We start from the raw sequence: 19,017 nt of genomic DNA, 5'->3' as shown, positions 1-19,017 counted from the left end.
ACAGGCCCCCGACTCCAGACAATCACTGGGTCAGGACTTTAGTTAATCTCTCCAGAATCCAAATCGGCTGCTGTTCTTCCTGTGGAAACACACAAACAGATCCCCGACTCCAGACAATTACTGGGTCAGGACCTTTCCATTGTCCTGTTAGAATATCTTTCCAAAGTACCTTGGGCTTATGTACATTTTTTGGACACATATGCCTTTCTGCAGCACTAAGTCCTGATGAATCCAAATTTAAAAAGTTTAGAGTAAAAAGGGTTATTTTAAGTTTATCTTTGGGGAATATATACCCCTTCCCAATTCCATCTTTTTGCTTTAATAAGTAGATTTTAATAGTTTGATGAGCTCTTTCAACTATGCCTTGTCCCTGTGGATTGTATGGGATTCCTGTTATATGAGTAATGCCAAATGATGAGCAAAATTGTTTAAAAGAGGTAGAAGTATAACCAGGGGCATTATCTGTTTTTAACTGTTTTGGAATGCCCACAGTGGCAAAATTTTGTAAGCAATGAGCTATAACATCTTTAGTTTTTTCTCCGGCATGAAGGGAGCCCATCAAAAATCCAGAAGAAGTATCAACTGTAACATGCAAATATTTTAATTTTCCAAATTCTGGCAAATGTGTGACGTCCATCTGCCAAATATGGTTAGGTATCAATCCTCTAGGATTGACTCCAAGATTAACTTGTGGTAAAAAGGTCACACAATTTTGACATTGTTTTATTATTTGTCTAGCTTGTTCCTTAGTTATTTCAAAACGCTTTTGTAAAGTATTAGCATTGACATGGAACCTTTTATGAAAATTTATAGCTTCTTCTAGTGTAGAGAAAATATGTATGTCATGTGTAGTTTTATCTGCTAAATCATTGCCCAAACTAAGGGCTCCAGGCAATCCTGTATGTGCCCTGATATGTCCTATAAAGAATGGTTTTTTTCTGTCCCAGATTAAACTTTGTATAGTGGAAAACAAAGAGAAAACAGTAGAAGAAGGAGAAATCCTACCAGCATCTTCAAGGGATACTATAGCATTAACTATATATTGACTATCAGAAAATAAATTAAATACAGAATCTTTAAACATCACAAAAGCTTGTAATACTGCATTAAGCTCTACCTTTTGAGCTGATTGTTTGGGTACTAAAAATGTAAAAGTTTGATCAGGTGTAACTATTGCTGCTGTACCATTATTTGACCCATCAGTGAATAGATTTGGAGCATTCATGATAGGTGTTTTTCTTGTCATTTTTGGAAAAATTACAGGATGCAATGACCAAAAAGACAATAAAGAATTAGATGGTAAGTGGTTATCAAATGAAACATTAGATTTGATCATGATTATTGCCCAAGTATTTAACTCATTAGCTAATTCATCAATTTGATTCATAGTATATGGAGTAATAATTTTATTGGGAGAAATTCCAAATACTCCCTTTGCTGTTTTTATTCCTTTGAGTATTATTTGTCCTACAGCCTCAGGATACCTAGTAAGAATAGTGTTAGGGGAATAAGATAAATGTATCCATAATAATGGACCTTCTTGCCAAAATACTCCTGTAGGAATATTTTTGTTGGTAGTACAATAAATAATAAAGGCAAACTTATATCAATTCTATCCAAATGCATGTTTTCCATATATGTTTCAATGATTTTTAATGCCTTTCTTGCTTCAGGCATTAACATTCGGGGTGAATTTGGATCTGATGGACCTTTTAGGATATCAAATAAAGGTCCTAATTCTCCTGTTGGAATACCTAGATAAGGCCTTATCCAGTTTATGTCTCCTAATAACTTTTGAAAGTCATTAAGTGATTTGAGTTGATCTACTCGTATTTGAATTTTTGGTGGACGGACCATGGTTGAGGATAATAGAGCTCCTAAATAATTAATTGGAAAATTTAATTGTACTTTATCTATTGCTATCTCTAGATTATAATTTTTTAATAAATTTGTAAGTGTGGCATAACATTCTAGCAATGTGTTTTTAGCTTTGTGTGCTAATAATACATCATCCATATAGTGAAATATTTGTAGTTCAGGATTTTGATTTCTAAGTGGCTGGATTACTTCATTAACATAAATTTGACACATAGTTGGGCTGTTAGCCATCCCTTGAGGGAGTACTTTCCATTCATATCTCTGATCAGGACCTTCATGATTTAGTACAGGGATAGTAAATGCAAAACGTGGACTATCCTCAGGATGAATTGGAATTGAAAAAAAACAATCTTTAATATCTATAATTAAAACATACCAAGTTTTTGGCAAAGCAGACAATTGAGGAATCCCCGATTGAGCAGGTCCCATAATGACCATTTCATTATTAATGGCTCTTAAGTCTTGCAATAATCTCCATTTACCAGATTTCTTTTTGATGACAAAAATGGGAGTATTATGGGGAGATACAGAAGGTTGTATATGTCCTTCCGCTAATTGTTGTTTGACCAGATCATGGGCTACTTGTATCTTTTCTTTAGTCAAGGGCCACTGAGGAACCGATACTGGTCTTTCTGATTTCCATGTAATTTTTATTGTCTCAGTGGCCCTTTGTGAAAATCCAACCCATGTCTGTCTGTTCCTTGATCTATTTGTATTGGTGCTGCTAAACCTTGTTCTTGTTTTTCTAATCTTTTTCCTTTCCTAAAACCTTGTCTAGCCATAATAGTGGGTGCATTTTGATTGATGTTATTTGTTAATGTCAAACCTAATTGATCTAAGACATCTCGTCCCCATAAATTTACGGGAAGATGATCCAATACATATGGCTGTATAGTTCCTTCACATCCTTCAGGATCCTTCCAATCTAATACCATTGCGCTTCTATCGGGATTAGTCGCCACTCCTAGGCCTCGAAGCGTTTGAGTGGCTTGTTGTAATGGCCAATGTTTTGGCCATTCTTGACGAGAGATGATGCTAAGGTCTGCACCTGTATCCAGTAGCCCATTAAATTCATGTCCTTGAATATTTAGTTTTAGCATGGGGCGAGAATCTAAATTTAAAGAAAGCATAGCCCAATCTACACCTGTGGAGCCTAATCCCTTGGAACCTCTTTCTACAGCATGACTGGAAAATTTATCATGTAGGCTTGGTATTATTAGTAACTGTGCTATTCTATCTCCTGGTGAAATTATTGATATACCCTTTGGAGAACTGGCTATAATTTTTATTTCACCTTCATAATCAGGATCAATTACCCCTGGACTTATCAAAAGTCCTTTTAGAGTAGAAGAGCTGCGTCCCAATAATAAGCCTACTGTTCCTTTGGGAAGAGGTCCTTTTACCCCTGTGGGAATGATTTGAACTCCCATCTCTGGAGTTAGTACTGATCTGGTGGAGGCGCAGATGTCCAACCCTGCGCTCCCTCTGGTTTGTCTGATGAGGGATCTGATGGACAATGTGTCCTGGGCACTACCCTGATGGGGTTGCTGGGTTCCTCCAGTGCTCCATATATTTGTGGTTTGGGGCCCCGGAGCACTGGGGCCCCCTGTCCATTTTTTGGCAACGGAGCCCGATGCCTTTGTCCACGATATTGTGGATAAACACCTTGTCCTTGTTCGTTTTTTGATAATGGAGTACCCTCTATGGTGGTTTGAGAACGGCATTCATTAGCCCAATGTAATGGAGTACCCTCTATGGTGGTTTGAGAACGGCATTCATTAGCCCAATGTCTCCCTCTACGGCATCGTGAGCAAATACCGGGTATTCTACTCCTTTGATACCTAGTTTTGTTAAACCCTCCTCCTATGGGGCAATTCCTTTTAAAATTTCCTGTTTGTTGACAATTGTAGCATGTTCTTGGCCTGGTATATAAAGCCTGTTTTACTGCAGCTGCCACAATTTGCCCTTGTTCATTAATGTCTCCGGCATCTAAAGCCTGTTTTACTGCAGCTGCCATGACTTGCTCTTGTTCATTAATGTCTCTACATAATTTAATATATGTGTTTAAATCTTCCTGTTTCCATGGTCTAATGATATCTCTGCACCAACGATTCGCTTGGTCATAAGCCAGTTGTTTTATTAATGGCATTGCTTGTTCTGTATTCCCCAAAACTCTGGTAGCTGTTTGAATAAGCCTATCTACAAATTCAGCATAAGATTCATTGGCTCCTTGTATTATCTTAGATAATTGACCTTGTAAACCTCCATGTCCTTGTAAAGTCTTCCATGCCTTAACTGCATCTACAGCAATTTGTGAGTATACGCCAGGATCATATGCAATTTGTTGCTGCCGATCCTCATAAGGTCCCTTTCCTAACAACATATCTAGATTTCTCTGAGAATAACCAGCTGCTGCATTTCGCCTAGACGTCTCCTTGCAAAATTCCTCATTAGCAACCTTCCATAACAGGTATTGTCCTCCATTTAGCACAGCTTTACACATATTAGCCCAATCTGCTGGCGTCATGCTTAAGTTGGTAATGGATTCGACTAAGCTTACAGTGAAGGGTGCTTGAGGACCATAGGTTGTTACAGCCTCTTTTAGCTCCTTCACTGTTTTGAAATTTAAACCCTGGTAAATTCGCTGCCCTCCTACCTCAAATACAGGGCATACTTGAGATCCTGTCTCAGGATCCCAACTATCAACTGCGGGGGTTGGGAGTCTCCTAGCATATGGAGGTGGTGCTGTTGATATGTCCTCTGGTGATAGAATGCTGTTAGTAGCAGTCTCCTGTAGAGGTGGTGCTGATGGTTGGACACTTACGCTCTCTGATAGAAAGGTGTTATTAGCAGTCTCCTGTTGTAACTTTTCCCCTGATGGATTTTTCTGCTCTAAACTTCCTTCCTCTGTCTCACTAGCTCGAAAGACCTTCTCTTTTACCTGAATCTTTATGTCTTCTCCTTCCTCTACCTTTGTCTGAACTGAAGGCTTTGGACTAAGTAAACCAGATACGAACGTCCACAATGGCAATGTGCCAACTGGCAGAGTCCCTGGGTTGTTCTTTTCTATTCTTTATAAATCTTCACCATGATGGTTCCATTGTGATATATCTAACAACTCCTCCTTAAAAAGCCATGGGCTACATTGTTGTATTGTATCAACGTATGCCCTGACTGTTCTTGATTTTACTACGATGCCTCCTTCCTCTAACAATTTACTTAACAGTCTTTCGGTTTGTTTTTTTACTAATTGCTGATCCCATATTTCTACTATAATACAACCCAACAAGATAACACCAAACAAAACCGAGACAGAATGAAATAAAAATGGAACCACACAAAATCATTATGACAGCCTTTCTATCCTCCTGACATGTGCATCCGTCCTTTCTCCCTATCTGTTCCTCAGACGCAAATAGTTTTTCCTCAGACGCAAATAGTTTTTCCTCAGATGTGAGCGGTTTTTCTTCCGTCTCACTCATCTCCAGGGACAGGCAAGTTAAAACAAAAATGAAGCAAAACAAAAGAGGAAACTTAGAATGGCTATCCATCCTCTCGCCCTGCCCTCAGGGGCGAGCAGTTTACTTACCCTCAGTCGCTCCCCGTGTGAGCCACCAAATGCCGCAGTCTGGCTGGGCACAATTCAGGAGCCACTTGTCAAAAGAAACTAACTTTATTTTTAGAACTACAAACACCAAACAAAACAGCTCCTCAGGAAAAAACCCTCAGAGCCCAACTGCCACCACCGGCTTCCCACAAGCCTCTCACCCCCACACAAACCTCACCACCTCCCACAATCCTCCTGTTCTTGAGGCCGATTGGCTGGGTTGCATGGGCGGAGCCAAAGAAGTCCCCCAATGAGCAGCTCCGTGGAGGAGCCAATCAGCTAGATGTTGCTGGGGCCGCTGTGAGCCAATCATCAGCTGGCAGTCTGAAGGGCAGGGAAACAGCCCAATGAACATCACCGCAGAGGAGCCAATCAGCTAGATGTTGCTGGGGCTGCTGTGAGCCAATCATCAGCCGGCAGCTGGAAGTTTGCTGGCAGCTGGAAGTTTGCTAGGGCCCCTTTGGCTGTGGCTCTCAACAAAAAGCCAAGCCCTTGCCTGGTCAAAGAGTCAGCAATAGAGGTATCTAGAAGGTTCTTTTGTTGACTCAGGGAAAAATCCCATGAGAAGAGTGGGGCTAGGGCTTCTTAGGTCACAACCTACCATGAATCTGGCTGACTTTTCTCAAATATAATAGGAAGAAATCTAAAGAGGGTGAAGGTGTACACAAAGGGGCCTTCTCTCCCTCTTTGCTTCCAGTAAAAAAAAGTCCATTATGTGTATTTCCCATTGTTAATCAAGAATATTGAGGAACCCAAGGCCTTGTCTCCAGCGTCTTGGGATGTGGGGGATGCCTGTGCCTGGGGCAGAGGGCAGGGACTGACCTCAGGGCACTTCATCTCTGAACCTGCTCCTGTCTTTGACCGTGGAAAGGTGATGGTTTCAGTAGCCACTGCACCAGCTCAGGGAGGATTAAAGGAAATAATACATGGAATGTTCAGCACAGGGCTGGGGACCCAAGAGAGAGCACTAGTGGTACTCTCAGATACTTACCAGGTAGTGCCATTGTAAGTAAACCCTAGACTTCAATGTCATTCTTGTTGCAACACCTCTCTCTAATATAGTAGAAATGAAAACAATCCACTTTTATTTTCACCTGTTTGCACTTACCTTCTGTGTTAGGGACATGTCAGTATATGCTCCCATGGGTGCAGGATGTCACTGTTGAATCCTTCTAGTGAAGTCTAATCTCTTAGGAAACCTCCAGATGAGCCCCTGTGCCCCCCCCAGGACAGTGGAGACCCAGGCACATGGTGGCCTCTCAACCAGTGCTTGTGGATGATTGAATAAGTCTTCAATTTGTATCTGCTTTCCCCCATGTGTCAACCTACCAGAATCTTCCAGGCAACAGAGACAGTACAGAAAAACTGCCTGTAGTTTTACATTTTGAAGATGGAGGACAGGGCCATTAAACATTAAAAAGAATAAGAAATTTTAGAGAATGGGATCAATCCAGAAAGGGAGGTTCACACTGACTTATGATGACCTTTCTCATAAATAAATCTACCTGAAAACCTTAGTGGATCCTGTATGATCTTTACATCCTTTGAATCATGTGTGAGCTGTGTGTGTAAGCTAGAGTGTATTAGTGTGCAGGTGTGTGTTTGTGTGTTGTTGGGCTGGGGAAAGGAGTACAGAGCAGAGAAGGCAGAGGACTTTGTATGTGCTCACTATGGTCATTTCACCTGTGCACTCTTTCCTGTGACCTGTCCCAGTCCCTGAGAAGCTCCCTGTCTACCAGGAGTAGCTGCTGGTTGTGAGACCCTGAGAGTGAGCACCTGCTACTTCCAGTCACCACTGAGTCCACAGTTCCCAGAATAGCAACAGGATTCATTATGTGCCCCAGTAAACATTTATGGATCTAATATTTGTTGATTTGTTGAAGAAACAGATCCATTACTTCAACTATTTTCTCAATTCCTTCATATTGATGAATTCCACATTGAACTTTATTATGTATTACCATAAATTTCTCATGACTATGGCCCCATCTTTCATGGCCAATCCCACTCTACAGCAGCTGCTGTGGACTTAGAGAGGTGTTGAAGTGGTGTGTCTGGGTCAGGGTGCAATACTTGCATTGTGAAAGGCAGGCCAGCCCTAGAACACTTAGTAGGTCCTGTGCAAGGATGGTGGAGGGGCACTTCGGAGAAATGTCCCCTGAGAAGTCTATGAAGAGGTGAGTGGCTTCCCAGGCCTGCAGTGAGCCCAGATACTATCTTGAGAATAACAAGAGTGAATAACAAGTTATTTCTTGAAAGATACATTTAAGATTTTTTTTTCTTTAGAGTGTAAAATTTGAATACAAGATTTAGGGATTACATACTCCCACTTACTAGTGTATGGTGAATTAAAGTTCCTAAGGATCTAAAGTCCATATTCTTTTCCTTCCTCTTTAATCTCCTGTGTATTTCCCTTGGCATTTCTAATATGACGGGAAAAGGCCACACACTTTGGTGAGTTGACAGGCTTGAGCTGAAAGAATGTAGAGATTATGGTTGCAATAGCTAATTGTGTGTGCTTAGGTTCAGCGATATGCAAATTGCTGGTGGAACACTCCCCCTGGTGGGTTTCTGAAGAGGCCAGCATTTGACCATAGACCTCATAAAAGTGTTTTTGCTGTATTGATTTCCCCAATAGAGCGAAAAGGAGAAAGAAGGGTAAATTCTCTCCCTTTATCCATTTCTCTCTGCCCACCCGCCTTCTTGAGCTGGGATGTGCAGAGTATCCTGCCTTTGGACATTGGAGCTCCTAGTTTTTGGATCTTTGAACACTAGGACTAACATGGGTGACCCTTCCCTCTGCCACCAGTACCTTCCCAGCTCCAACCCTGTTCTCAGATTTTTGGACTCAGACTGAATTACACCACAGGCCTTCTTGGTTATGTAGCTTGTAGATGGCATCCTGTGAGACTTCTCAGCCACCATGTGAGCCAATTCCCATAATAAATCCCCTATCTATCTATCTCTATATTTATCTCCTCTTGGTTCTGTTTCTCTGGAGAACCTTGACTAATATGCTATTGAGATAGGATATTGGATGCTGCTCTGAGTGGTGCCCTTGTAAACATTTATAGAGTCTGCTTTGCCATAATAATTTCCCCATAGTATGAGGATTATGCCAGCTCACATTTTATCCTAATAGGCTACATGGTGTTTATGCTGCACAATCTATAGCAAATATTAATTTTGGCATAGTGCTTGTTTGTACCCCCTTAGCACAAATTTCCATTGGCAGTTTGAAGAGCAACAAAGAAACAGGTAGGAGTTATTTCATCCATTTGCAAAGAATAACACTTGTGCTAAGAGAGAATCTGAATGAAGTGCACTTTTACAGACTAACAGGCTTGCTTTATGCAGGGGGTAAAATGCAGGAGAGATTACTCGTGTGGACTTTGCAGCCAGAAAGATCAAATACCACCATTGCTACTGGACATTTGAGTGACCATGGACAACTTGGGTAACCTCTTCAGAGCCCAGTTTTTCCATATGTGAGTGGAAAAAATATCTGTATAAGCCACTTTCTAAGGTTCCTCAAGGGCTTTGGAAGCTCATAGCAATGATGACTGGCCCGTTTTTATACACACTATTGGTAATGTTAATTCTTGCGTTTGTTGGTACCAAGGGTTCTGGTGTAGGCATACTTTGCTTGTATTTTGAGGCAGATGGCACTTCCATATGAAGATATTATCCATGAGAGTTCCCATCAAGAATACTGTCTGAGGGGCTGGAGTTGTGGCTCAGTGGTAGAGTGCTTGCCTAGCACATGTGAGGCACTGACTTCGATCCTCAGCGCCATGTTAAACAAACTAAATAAAATAAAGTTATTGTGTCCATCTATAACTGAAAGTATTTTTTTTTAAAAAGAGTACAGTCTCATACTTGCATCAAAAATAGACTACTACAGGCCACTACTTGTTAACACTATTTGCTAGTTTGGTGAAGTCCATAATGAGTTTCTGATCACACTTCCAACTCGGTGGTTGAATCTACAATGTATGATTGAGTGATTGAGTTTCAGATTGGTGAATGTTTTCAATGGGGCCTCTGTGGGAGTGTTGCATTTGAAGTTCTTTGGAAGTGAAAATCTCTGCAGCACACATGAGGGGATTCTCAAAAAACATAGTAAATGGCTTGCTTTTATCAAAAAAAGTGGAGTTACAGAAGTCAGTTTTAGCCTCCTTCCTGAAACAATAATAATGACAAAAACAACCTGAAGCAGATGAAAATATATAAAATGACCACTTGTGAGACACACACACACAAAATCAACAAAGGATGAAAAGGTAGGATAATGAGGGTAGCCCTACACCCACTCTGGCTCACCACCTGAAGGTTCCCAACTTTAAAGTCTAGCAGGGGACTGGGGGATGCCTGCATTGGGGAGACAGTTCTGAGAGTGAAAAAGATCAGAGCAACGGGAGTGTGGGGGTCCAAGGACCAGTTGGAGAGAGCTGTGCTTAATGTATTTCTGCACTAGAAACTTGAAAGAATATCTTCTACTCTGCTCTGATCATTTTATAGGTATAGAGTCTTTGTTTTAATTTGCATATTCTGGAATACTGATGAAGTTTAAAAATTTTTGTTAACCATTAATATTTCATGTTTGTGAAGTGTGTGCTCATATAATTTACATATATTTCTCTTAGAGTACTTGTTAAAATATGGAAATTCTGAGGCACAATTACAATGTTGGCATCATTTTGTGAACATGCAACATGCTTAAAATGTTTTCCTCATTTGTCTTAAAACAACAATGCAAAGAAATGCCATAGTCTATGTATGTCCAGTTTGACCATGTTTACAATTCTTTCAGCAAAATGATACAGGGATGCCTCTATCTGTAACCTAATGGTTGTTCAAAAAAGTAATTGTTTTCTGTGAGCAAGCACAGAAGTTGACTGATGCATCCCCTTTTTTGTGAAAGATTACTTTTGTGTTCTGGGGGTGGTCACATTGTTTTGAAAATAACATGTGTCCAGTAGATAGGAGTGTCTTGGCAGAGATATGCAGATTTAATATTGTAGTAAGAAAAAGATATTTTATTTTTAGAAAGGAAATTGATGAATATAATCTTTCCCCAGAATAACTTTTAGTATTGATGAAATGGGAGTATTGAGACAGGATTCACTACATTCTAAACTTCATATTGATCCAAATAACTGTTTTAAGCAGAATTAATAAATAATTGTTTTACATGAGCTTATATGAAATCAAATCTTTTCTATATAATAGTCTTATAAACTTAAAAGCCATTATCTGCTTATCTGCTGTAAACACTTGATCTTTAAGTGATGGATGTGAGAACACCACAGGAACTTTATTTGGTAGCCATGGAAGAGTTAGTGGTAATTAATAATCATACTGTGTTTTTGTATTGCTAACATCACTACATGGAATCAAGCAAAGAGGACCAGGGAATTGTTTAAAATATAAAATTGATTGAGAAATATTTCATGAGGCACTCAGTCTCTCTACATCAAGGTATCTCAACTTTAGCACTTTTGAACTTTTTTCCTGAGAATATCTTTGATGTACAGAACTGTCCTGTGAGTTATAAAATGTTTAGAAGCATCCCAAGAGATGAAAGTAATTGTGTGCCCCTCCTCAATTGCTATAATGAAAAAATGCCTCTAGACATAGCTGAATGCATATGTGTGGAGGCGAGCAAAACGTCTTTCACTCCTCCCTCCTTCATTGAGAACCGCTGGCCTCTATGTTGTTTTTAATCATATGAATTGAAAGACAAATAAGATTTTCTTTTTAAAAGATTTTTTGTTGTTGTTGTTTTGGTTCATGGAATTACTCAGATAATCATTCCTTTAAGTGTAGTCTGATATAATTGTGGCCTGGGGTTGCAGAGAGGTGTCGCCTCCTTACAATGTTGAGGAACAATGCTCTTCACATCTAGTCAGTAAACTTAATGAAAAGGAGATGGAAGGGAATATTGATTCTGCTAAGAATGATGACATGTCAGGTCTTTTACTGACACAGAAATTATAGGAAGTGTTTTGAATGTTAAAAGGTCAATACATACTAACAAAAAGTCATAAAGAAGACAAATTTAATGAAAGCTTCCTCAGCTTTTGAAGTAATTAATTAAAAAGCCAGCTACATTATATTGCCAAGAAAGGGCTGCATTTTCACATTCTGCCTTTCAATTTTATTTTATTTTTTTTTCATTCCACACCAGACAAATGTGTTTTATTTAAAAAAAAACAAACAAAAAAAACCCCACCTTTCTTTAAAAAACAAAAACACACACACCAAAAAGCTTTCATCAGAAAGTCTAAATTCAATATTAACTCAAGCTCTTTAAAATCTTTCAGGAAAGCTGACAGAAAAGCAGGCAGCTGTGACAGTTCTTTGGTGGAAAAGTTGCATATTCACACCAGCTGCCCAGTGATTATCAAGCCCAAGTGTTGTTTTTCAAAAATAGGTTTCAAGACATAACAAAGAACCATACAGATACCCACTAAAATACAAAAACTAAATAATAAAGTTTAAGGATATAGCAAAATGGATTTAGCAAAAAGGATATAGCCAAATATGGCAATACACATGAATAATTTATAAAACAAGCCTTTCAATCCTAGAAAACTACAATGGGGAGAACTCACTGAAGGCCAAGGAACACAAAGCAATAGCAAATGGAACAACCCAAGACATTTCCTAACAACGAAGCCAAAAAATAAAAAAAAAAGACAGCTAGTAATGTAGTTTTTCCTTTTTCTAGCCAATTCAGTTCTCTTTGGATAAATTTGGATATTGATCAATATGTATAAAAATTATGGTGACTTTTTTTTTTCCTCCACTCTATTACCATTTCTTCCTTTCCCCTAATTTTCTCTAACATTTTTTTTCCTTTGGTTTGACCTGTTGAACTCAAAAGGCTTGGAACCTAAAATGAGTATCAACTCTTATTGGAAAAGCAGTTGGGAAATGCAATCCTAGAAAAGGCAAAGTTTTAACCGGAGTGGCTTGACAAAGTTAAGCATCCATTCTTGATGTGACAAGTCTCTTATGTTAATCACTAGATTAATGGCTTCTCTTGGCTAGATCATATGATCCAGCATGACACTGGAGTGTTCCCTAGTGAGGTACTGCAGAGCCATGTGTGCACAAAACCCACCCATTTTAAGCTTTCAATAAACACAAAGCATCATTTTAAACCATTTCAGTAAAATAAATTAAAAGTATTGCATTTCTAATGACCTGCTTGATCACCTCGTGGACTGGCTTGAAGTGCTACTCATGGCAGAGTAGACACAGCAGTTAATTGGTGGCTACTCCAAGTTCTTTAGACTTCAGCACTTCCCGCTCTTCAGGCCTCAGCACTTTTTTTGCAGCAATAATGGTATTCTTCATTAGCATTGCTACCGTCATGGGACCAACACCCCCAGGGACAGGAGTGATATAACCAGCTTTCTTCCTGACTCCTTCAAAGTCTACATCTCCAACCAACTTGGGTTTAGCAGTTATAGGATCCTGAATTCTGTTAATTCCCACATCAATGACTGCTGCTCCTTCCTTGATCATATCTGCTGTGATGAGATTTGGAATGCCTGCAGCAGATATGACAATATCTGCAAGAATTGTGTGCTTCTTCAATTGTTCTTTGGGAGTGTATCGATGAGATATTGTAACAGTGGCATCACCCCCAGGTCTTTCATGAGCCCCATCTGTGTAGTAACATTGCAATGGGCATTCCAACATTTTTTGATCTTCCAGCCACAACCACATTCTTCCCTAGGGTTGGAATACCAGTTCGCTTAATTATTTCCCACACGCCCCATGGGGTAGCAGGTAACATGGAATACTGGTCCAAACACATTCGCCCTACATTAATTACATGAAAGCCATCAACATCCTTGTCTGGAGAAACAGTATTGCAGATCTTTCTCTCATCGATGTGTTCTGGGAGAGGGAGTTGAACAAGCAGACCATCTACATTTTCATCATTATTTAGTTTATTGATTAAATTCAACAGCTCTTCCTCTGAAATTGAAGCTGGTTTCACAATTGTCTCACTGTTGATTCCGACATCTGCAGCTGCCCTGGTTTTGTTGAGGACGTAGGAATGACTTGCAGGATTCTCACCAACCAGAATCACACTCAGATGTGGCCGCTTGTTGCCAGAAGCTACCCACTCTTCCACCTCCTGCCACACTTCCTGCTTGATCTGCTGGGCCAGTTTCCTTCCAGAAATGACAACAGCTTCATTTCGAATGGCGGCCAGGTGGAAGGGATGATGGAGGAGGTGGCAGCTTTGCGCGGGCCGGAGCAGCCAGGTGGCCAACGCAGATAACAGTGAAGTTGCAGCCATCGCCAGGGCTGGTGCCCATGCCGGGAGAGTGCCTTTCAATTTTAAGAGAAAGAGACAAATGACAAGTAAACAAGTTGTTATCTGTAGTTTATTCATAAAAGCAATTTCCAGGGTATATCATAAGGGCAATGTTGCTTCAGCTTTACCCCTGTTTCTTTCACATTTGCAGTTTTGATAAATGATAATTGATAGTTATTTAAGAATTACAATGTTCATTCAGGAGACATGTATTAAGCTTCTCATGCCAGGCTCTGTTTAGAAAATACAGATACTAATAAAAGAGTCTGCTTGAATATCCTATTAAAATAATTCTCAATGAATAGAAAACTTCTGATTAGAGATACTACTCAGCATCAATCTATTTTTTGACTTTTCCAACTGATTCTTTAATTTTAAATGTCTGTCTACAAAAGTTATTGAGAAGTATAGTTGAAGATATGTATTAATATTTCTGTTATGATTATGATCTGTGAGGCTTAATATTTTTTTCCTTTTCATGAGATCATCTAAGAGTTTTCACATTTTAGATTCTTTAGCACTGAAAATTTAATTTTATTATGAGGTAGGTGCTTACATTATTATCTTTTCTTCCATGTGACAGTTATTAATTTGGTCAGGTGACAAGTTTTTAGTTTTTGTGGGTCTTTATGGACTTTATATTTTTCTCTTTAGATTCTTTGTCTGTCTTTAAACCATTAAATAATATATGCTGTCTGGTTGCATATAAAATCCTGTGGGATTTTCATTTGAATTGCATTAAATTTCCAGAACAGTTAGTGGATAATTAATTATAATATTGAGTCCCCCCATTGGTGAACTTAGGGCATGTTGACATCAAGTTTTCTTATATGTCCTTCAACAATGTTTGTAACACTCACAACAAAAGTCCTGCTTATTAATTTTTTTTGGTTCCTGTTGTTACGATAATTTTTTCTAATTAGCTTTCACTGTGTACTGGGAAGCTATTAATTTTTGTGTATTCATCTTTTGTCCTAGAAATTTGCTCTCCTTTCTTGCTACTAAAGAAAACCAAATTTTTTGGCTCTTTTATTCTTTATCTTGTGCCCTTCTTCCTTATCTTATTGCAAAGATTTCCAGTACAATTTTGTACAAGACTGAACCTAAAAGTCACAATTATCTTGCTCTTGCTTTTATAGTACTACATCTAAAATGTCACCATTCACGTGATATTTACTGTATGTTTTTTTCTAAATATATTTCATAAGGTTAGAATGATAACCTTCTATTTCTTGTTTACCAAGATTTTATTTTTTAAATCAAATTTAGTGTCTATTATATCATAAGCTTTTTCTAAATATCTTTTGAAATGATAACACATTTTTCTTTTCTCCCTCAGCCGTGTAATGTAGTTAATTATATTGACAAATCTTCTGATAGTTAACCAGTCTTTTATACCAGCCCTAAATCTTTCCAGGTAATATATTTTTGTTTTGTTTCAAACATATGGTTAAAAATCACAGTGCATTTAATGCAAAATGATGACAATCGATGTGTTTTACAAGAAATAAAATCATTTTCTCAGACCCAGAACTTAATTTTTTGATCACTATAATTAGACAATATTATGAACTTTCCCTATTTCATCTATGAATTGAAATGTGAAGCATTTTTTAAGTTGGTATAATTTAATGAAAAATATATATTGTAATTTTGGTTTATATTTTCCCCTTTTTAAAATAATTGGCTTTAATACTATTTGGTTAAGCTCTCTTAATATGAGAGATCATGTGTACATGAGATACATATGAGATTTAAATATAATTTATTGTCATTTCATCATGTATCTTGTCTCCTAAAACAACATTTGTATAATCAGAATCTCATGCTCAGTACCCAAGTTAACTTTGCCTTCACATGTAATGTAGGGTTACCTCTTTTATGAAAGCATATCAGTAACTTCTCTGTCTTCCCATGATTTTTCAATCAAGTGGCACAGAACTTTGTGTTGACTGCTTAAATTTGTTCAAAAACAATTTTTCAGAAAGTTGTATTACTTTTAATGCAAATCCCTGTTATTAAACATCAAACAATAAGCCCATAAATTTATACAAAAGATGATTTGTTCATGCATACTATGGGGTTTCTACATTCATTCCATTAAAATGAATGAAACATAACTTGATTTACAAAAGGATTAAAACATGATTAAGCTTCAGGAGTGATGTCATGTGAAATGCCTAGATGGGAAATAATAGATAATTTATTTTTCCTTTTTTTAAATATCTGAAATGTTTTAAATTAAATTACTTTATGGCAATTATTTTCATTTTAATTCATCTGACTATGATTAGAAATGGATAGGTAAAAAGATGCCTGGAACCACAGCTGATTTTGACTTTTATTCTTGCAGTTAGATCTCTGGTGGTGGTTTTTGTAGTCATTAGTTAAGTAAGGATAACCAACTTTTGTCCAGTAATGGAAATTATTCATATAGTTAAGGAAATTAGAAAAAATGTGCAGTATGCAAAAAAAAAAAGATAGCATGGGATAAATTATCCATATTCTAATTTGGGGTGTGGGGGTGTTAGTAATAAGTGAATTCTGAATTAATCTAAAATGTATTACTGTGGGTGTCTCTTTTATTGAATATTTGTTAATTTTAATTAATATTAAAATGGTTATCATTCACAATTGAAACAATTTTAAGAAGTCTTATGAATGAATGAATTTTATTCTATACATTTTAATCTAGGAATAAGTACATAATTTTTGTGTACTTAGTACAGAGATAAATGTGTAATTCATATAATAATTTTCTGCTCAATATTATTAAGAATCTGTAGTTTGCATTCTTATTAGTCCAATCTCATAATGTTTAAGATAGATCAGATCAAATTTTTAAAAAGCTGTTCCTGAGTGCTTCTCCTTAGAAATACTTCAAAGAGGAACAAACCACAGCATAAGCACTGTGAACTGATTGTGTATGTGAAGGTTCAAGCAGCTATCATAAACTGTGTTTGATTTAAGCTCTCTTTTCATCTACCTCTATTTTGCAAAATGAAGTGAAACTTGAAAATTTAAACTGTTTCTGTCTGCAAACTCTTGAACATTTGAAAAGAGAAAGAAGCATGCAACATGTCAGAAGTCTAGACCTGAACTGTCCAGTGGAAGTTTCCATAGTGAATAAAATCTTCTATAACTACATTGTCTAACATCATACCCAGCAACAATATAAGGATATTGAGCATTAGAAATGTAGCTAGTACCATGGAGAACTACATTTTGAATTTTATTTAATTTTAATTAATTTGGTCTTGCATACATATATTCACATGTGGCCAGTGTCTACCATATTAGACAGTGCTGGTCTAGAATCAGGTTCTCCAACATTATTCCACTACTACAACATCAACATAACTCTGTTTTTATAAAATAGGCATACTAAATTTGAAGTTCAAATATCTATTATTAAAATCTGTTTGGCTAATATTTCACATGTGGATCAACTTACCTTTTTTTTTTTTTTTTTTTTTAAAGAAAGAGTGAGAGAGAGAGTATTCTTCAACATTTATCTTTCAGTTTCCGGCGGACACAACATCTTTGTTTGTATGTGGTGCTGAGGATCGAACCCAGGCTGCACGCATGCCAGGCGAGCGCGCTACCGCTTGAGCCACATCCCCAGCCCTCAACTTACCTTTTAAATAGCATACTGCCGCTTCCGCGCAAGCCCGGGCCCTGGCCGCCGACCCCGAGGCGGCGTCCCGCCATGTCCAACGTGGAGAAGCACCTGTTCAACCTGAAGTTCGCCGCCAAAGAACTGAGCAGGAGTGCCAAGAAGTGCGATAAGGAGGAGAAGGCCATCCAGAAGGGCAACATGGAAGTGGCCCGGATCCACGCCGAGAACGCCATCCGCCAGAAGAACCAGGCCGTGAACTTCCTGAGGATGAGCGCGCGCGTGGACGCCGTGGCCGCCCGCGTGCAGACGGCCGTGACCATGGGCAAGGTGACCAAGTCGATGGCCGGCGTGGTCAAGTCCATGGACGCGACGCTGAAGACCATGAACCTGGAGAAGATCTCCGCGCTGATGGACAAGTTCGAGCACCAGTTCGAGACCCTGGACGTCCAGACGCAGCAGATGGAGGACACGATGAGCAGCACGACGACGCTGACCACTCCCCAGAACCAGGTGGACCTGCTGCTCCAGGAGGTGGCAGACGGGGCGGGTCTCGACCTCAACATGGAGCTGCCGCAGGGCCAGACCGGCTCCGTGGGCACCAGCGTGGCCTCGGCCGAGCAGGACGAGCTGTCGCAGAGACTGGCCAGCCTGCGTGACCAGGTGTGACGGGCCGGAGGCTGCCGCAGGAGGCCCGCGGACAGGCCCCCGGGGCCGCCTCCGCCCTGCAGCTGCAGCTCGCGGTGACGTGTATTTTTATAGCCGCCTTTTAACAGAACTGGTTGAGTGGTGGGCGTGGATCTCGGCCCCTCGGTGACGCTGCCTACCGAGGAGGGTCCCATCCGAGGCCAAGTGTGTGTGTGCGCGTGTGTCGCGTGTTTGGTGGCACACCGAGTGACAGGTGGTCCGTGAGAATTAAAGAAGGGGATGATTATTTTGATTACACAGCTATAAACACTTCGTTCAGTCGGCACTGCTGTTTCACTGTATAGCCTTTCTTTGGATTTTGATTTGTTTGGTTTTTGCCATCAAAGCAAGACTACAATTGACTATTTGTTCTCATAACTTACTCTAAAATTATCTTAGATCCTAAAATAATATTCTCTTGCTGTTTACAGTCTATAAATTTTCATGTGATAATGGAGTTTGTGTAACTGGAAAAAAAATGCCACAAAAGTTAATTTATTGGGAAAAATAAATTTGTTCATTTATATTTTCTATTTACAGAGAGTTTTTTAAAGGACTTAGATGTAATGTTTGACAGTTTCCTAGTTATTTCATGATGTCATCACTTTAATCAGACTTCTCCTTAAAGTATGTTAATTAGCATGATAGTTATTTTACACACCTAACATTGCCAAAGAACAACTGATTGGTCTGGGGAAACCTTGGGACTGTATGTTTATAGGTTTCATTTTTATTTTAACAACCAAAAATGAAATAAAATTAGTTATAATTAAAAAAAAATAGCATACTGCCATAAACTAGAACAAAGCAAATGCTGAAAAATTTTTATTGTGTGTAGGAAAAACTGAGGAAGAGCTAGTACATTTAACAAGTATATTTATACCAGTT

The 19,017-nt window shown here is 38.8% G+C and overlaps 2 protein-coding genes across 2 annotated transcripts; one reads left to right on the top strand and one right to left on the bottom strand.

Annotated features, from left to right (window-relative positions):
• Positions 1-11,971: 11,971 nt before the first annotated feature.
• Positions 11,972-13,808, bottom strand: LOC308652474 (bifunctional methylenetetrahydrofolate dehydrogenase/cyclohydrolase, mitochondrial-like; the record flags this gene model as incomplete). The annotated part of the gene is given in 2 exon segments (XM_081300320.1): positions 11,972-13,166; positions 13,168-13,808. Coding segments are annotated over 2 exon segments (1,050 nt in total). The 3' UTR covers positions 11,972-12,757.
• Positions 13,809-17,488: 3,680 nt separating this feature from the next.
• On the top strand, positions 17,489-18,755 carry LOC308651726 (charged multivesicular body protein 1b-like). Its single transcript, XM_081299161.1, has one exon. The coding sequence runs from the start codon at positions 17,536-17,538 to the stop codon at positions 18,109-18,111; it is 576 nt and encodes a 191-aa protein (XP_081155287.1). The 5' UTR covers positions 17,489-17,535; the 3' UTR covers positions 18,112-18,755.
• Positions 18,756-19,017: the final 262 nt, after the last annotated feature.

Source organism: Spermophilus citellus, assembly GCF_964194105.1.
Source record: "Spermophilus citellus genome assembly, chromosome: 6".
NCBI classification, from domain to species: Eukaryota; Metazoa; Chordata; class Mammalia; order Rodentia; family Sciuridae; genus Spermophilus; species Spermophilus citellus.
This window is presented reverse-complemented; position numbering and strand designations above follow the sequence as displayed.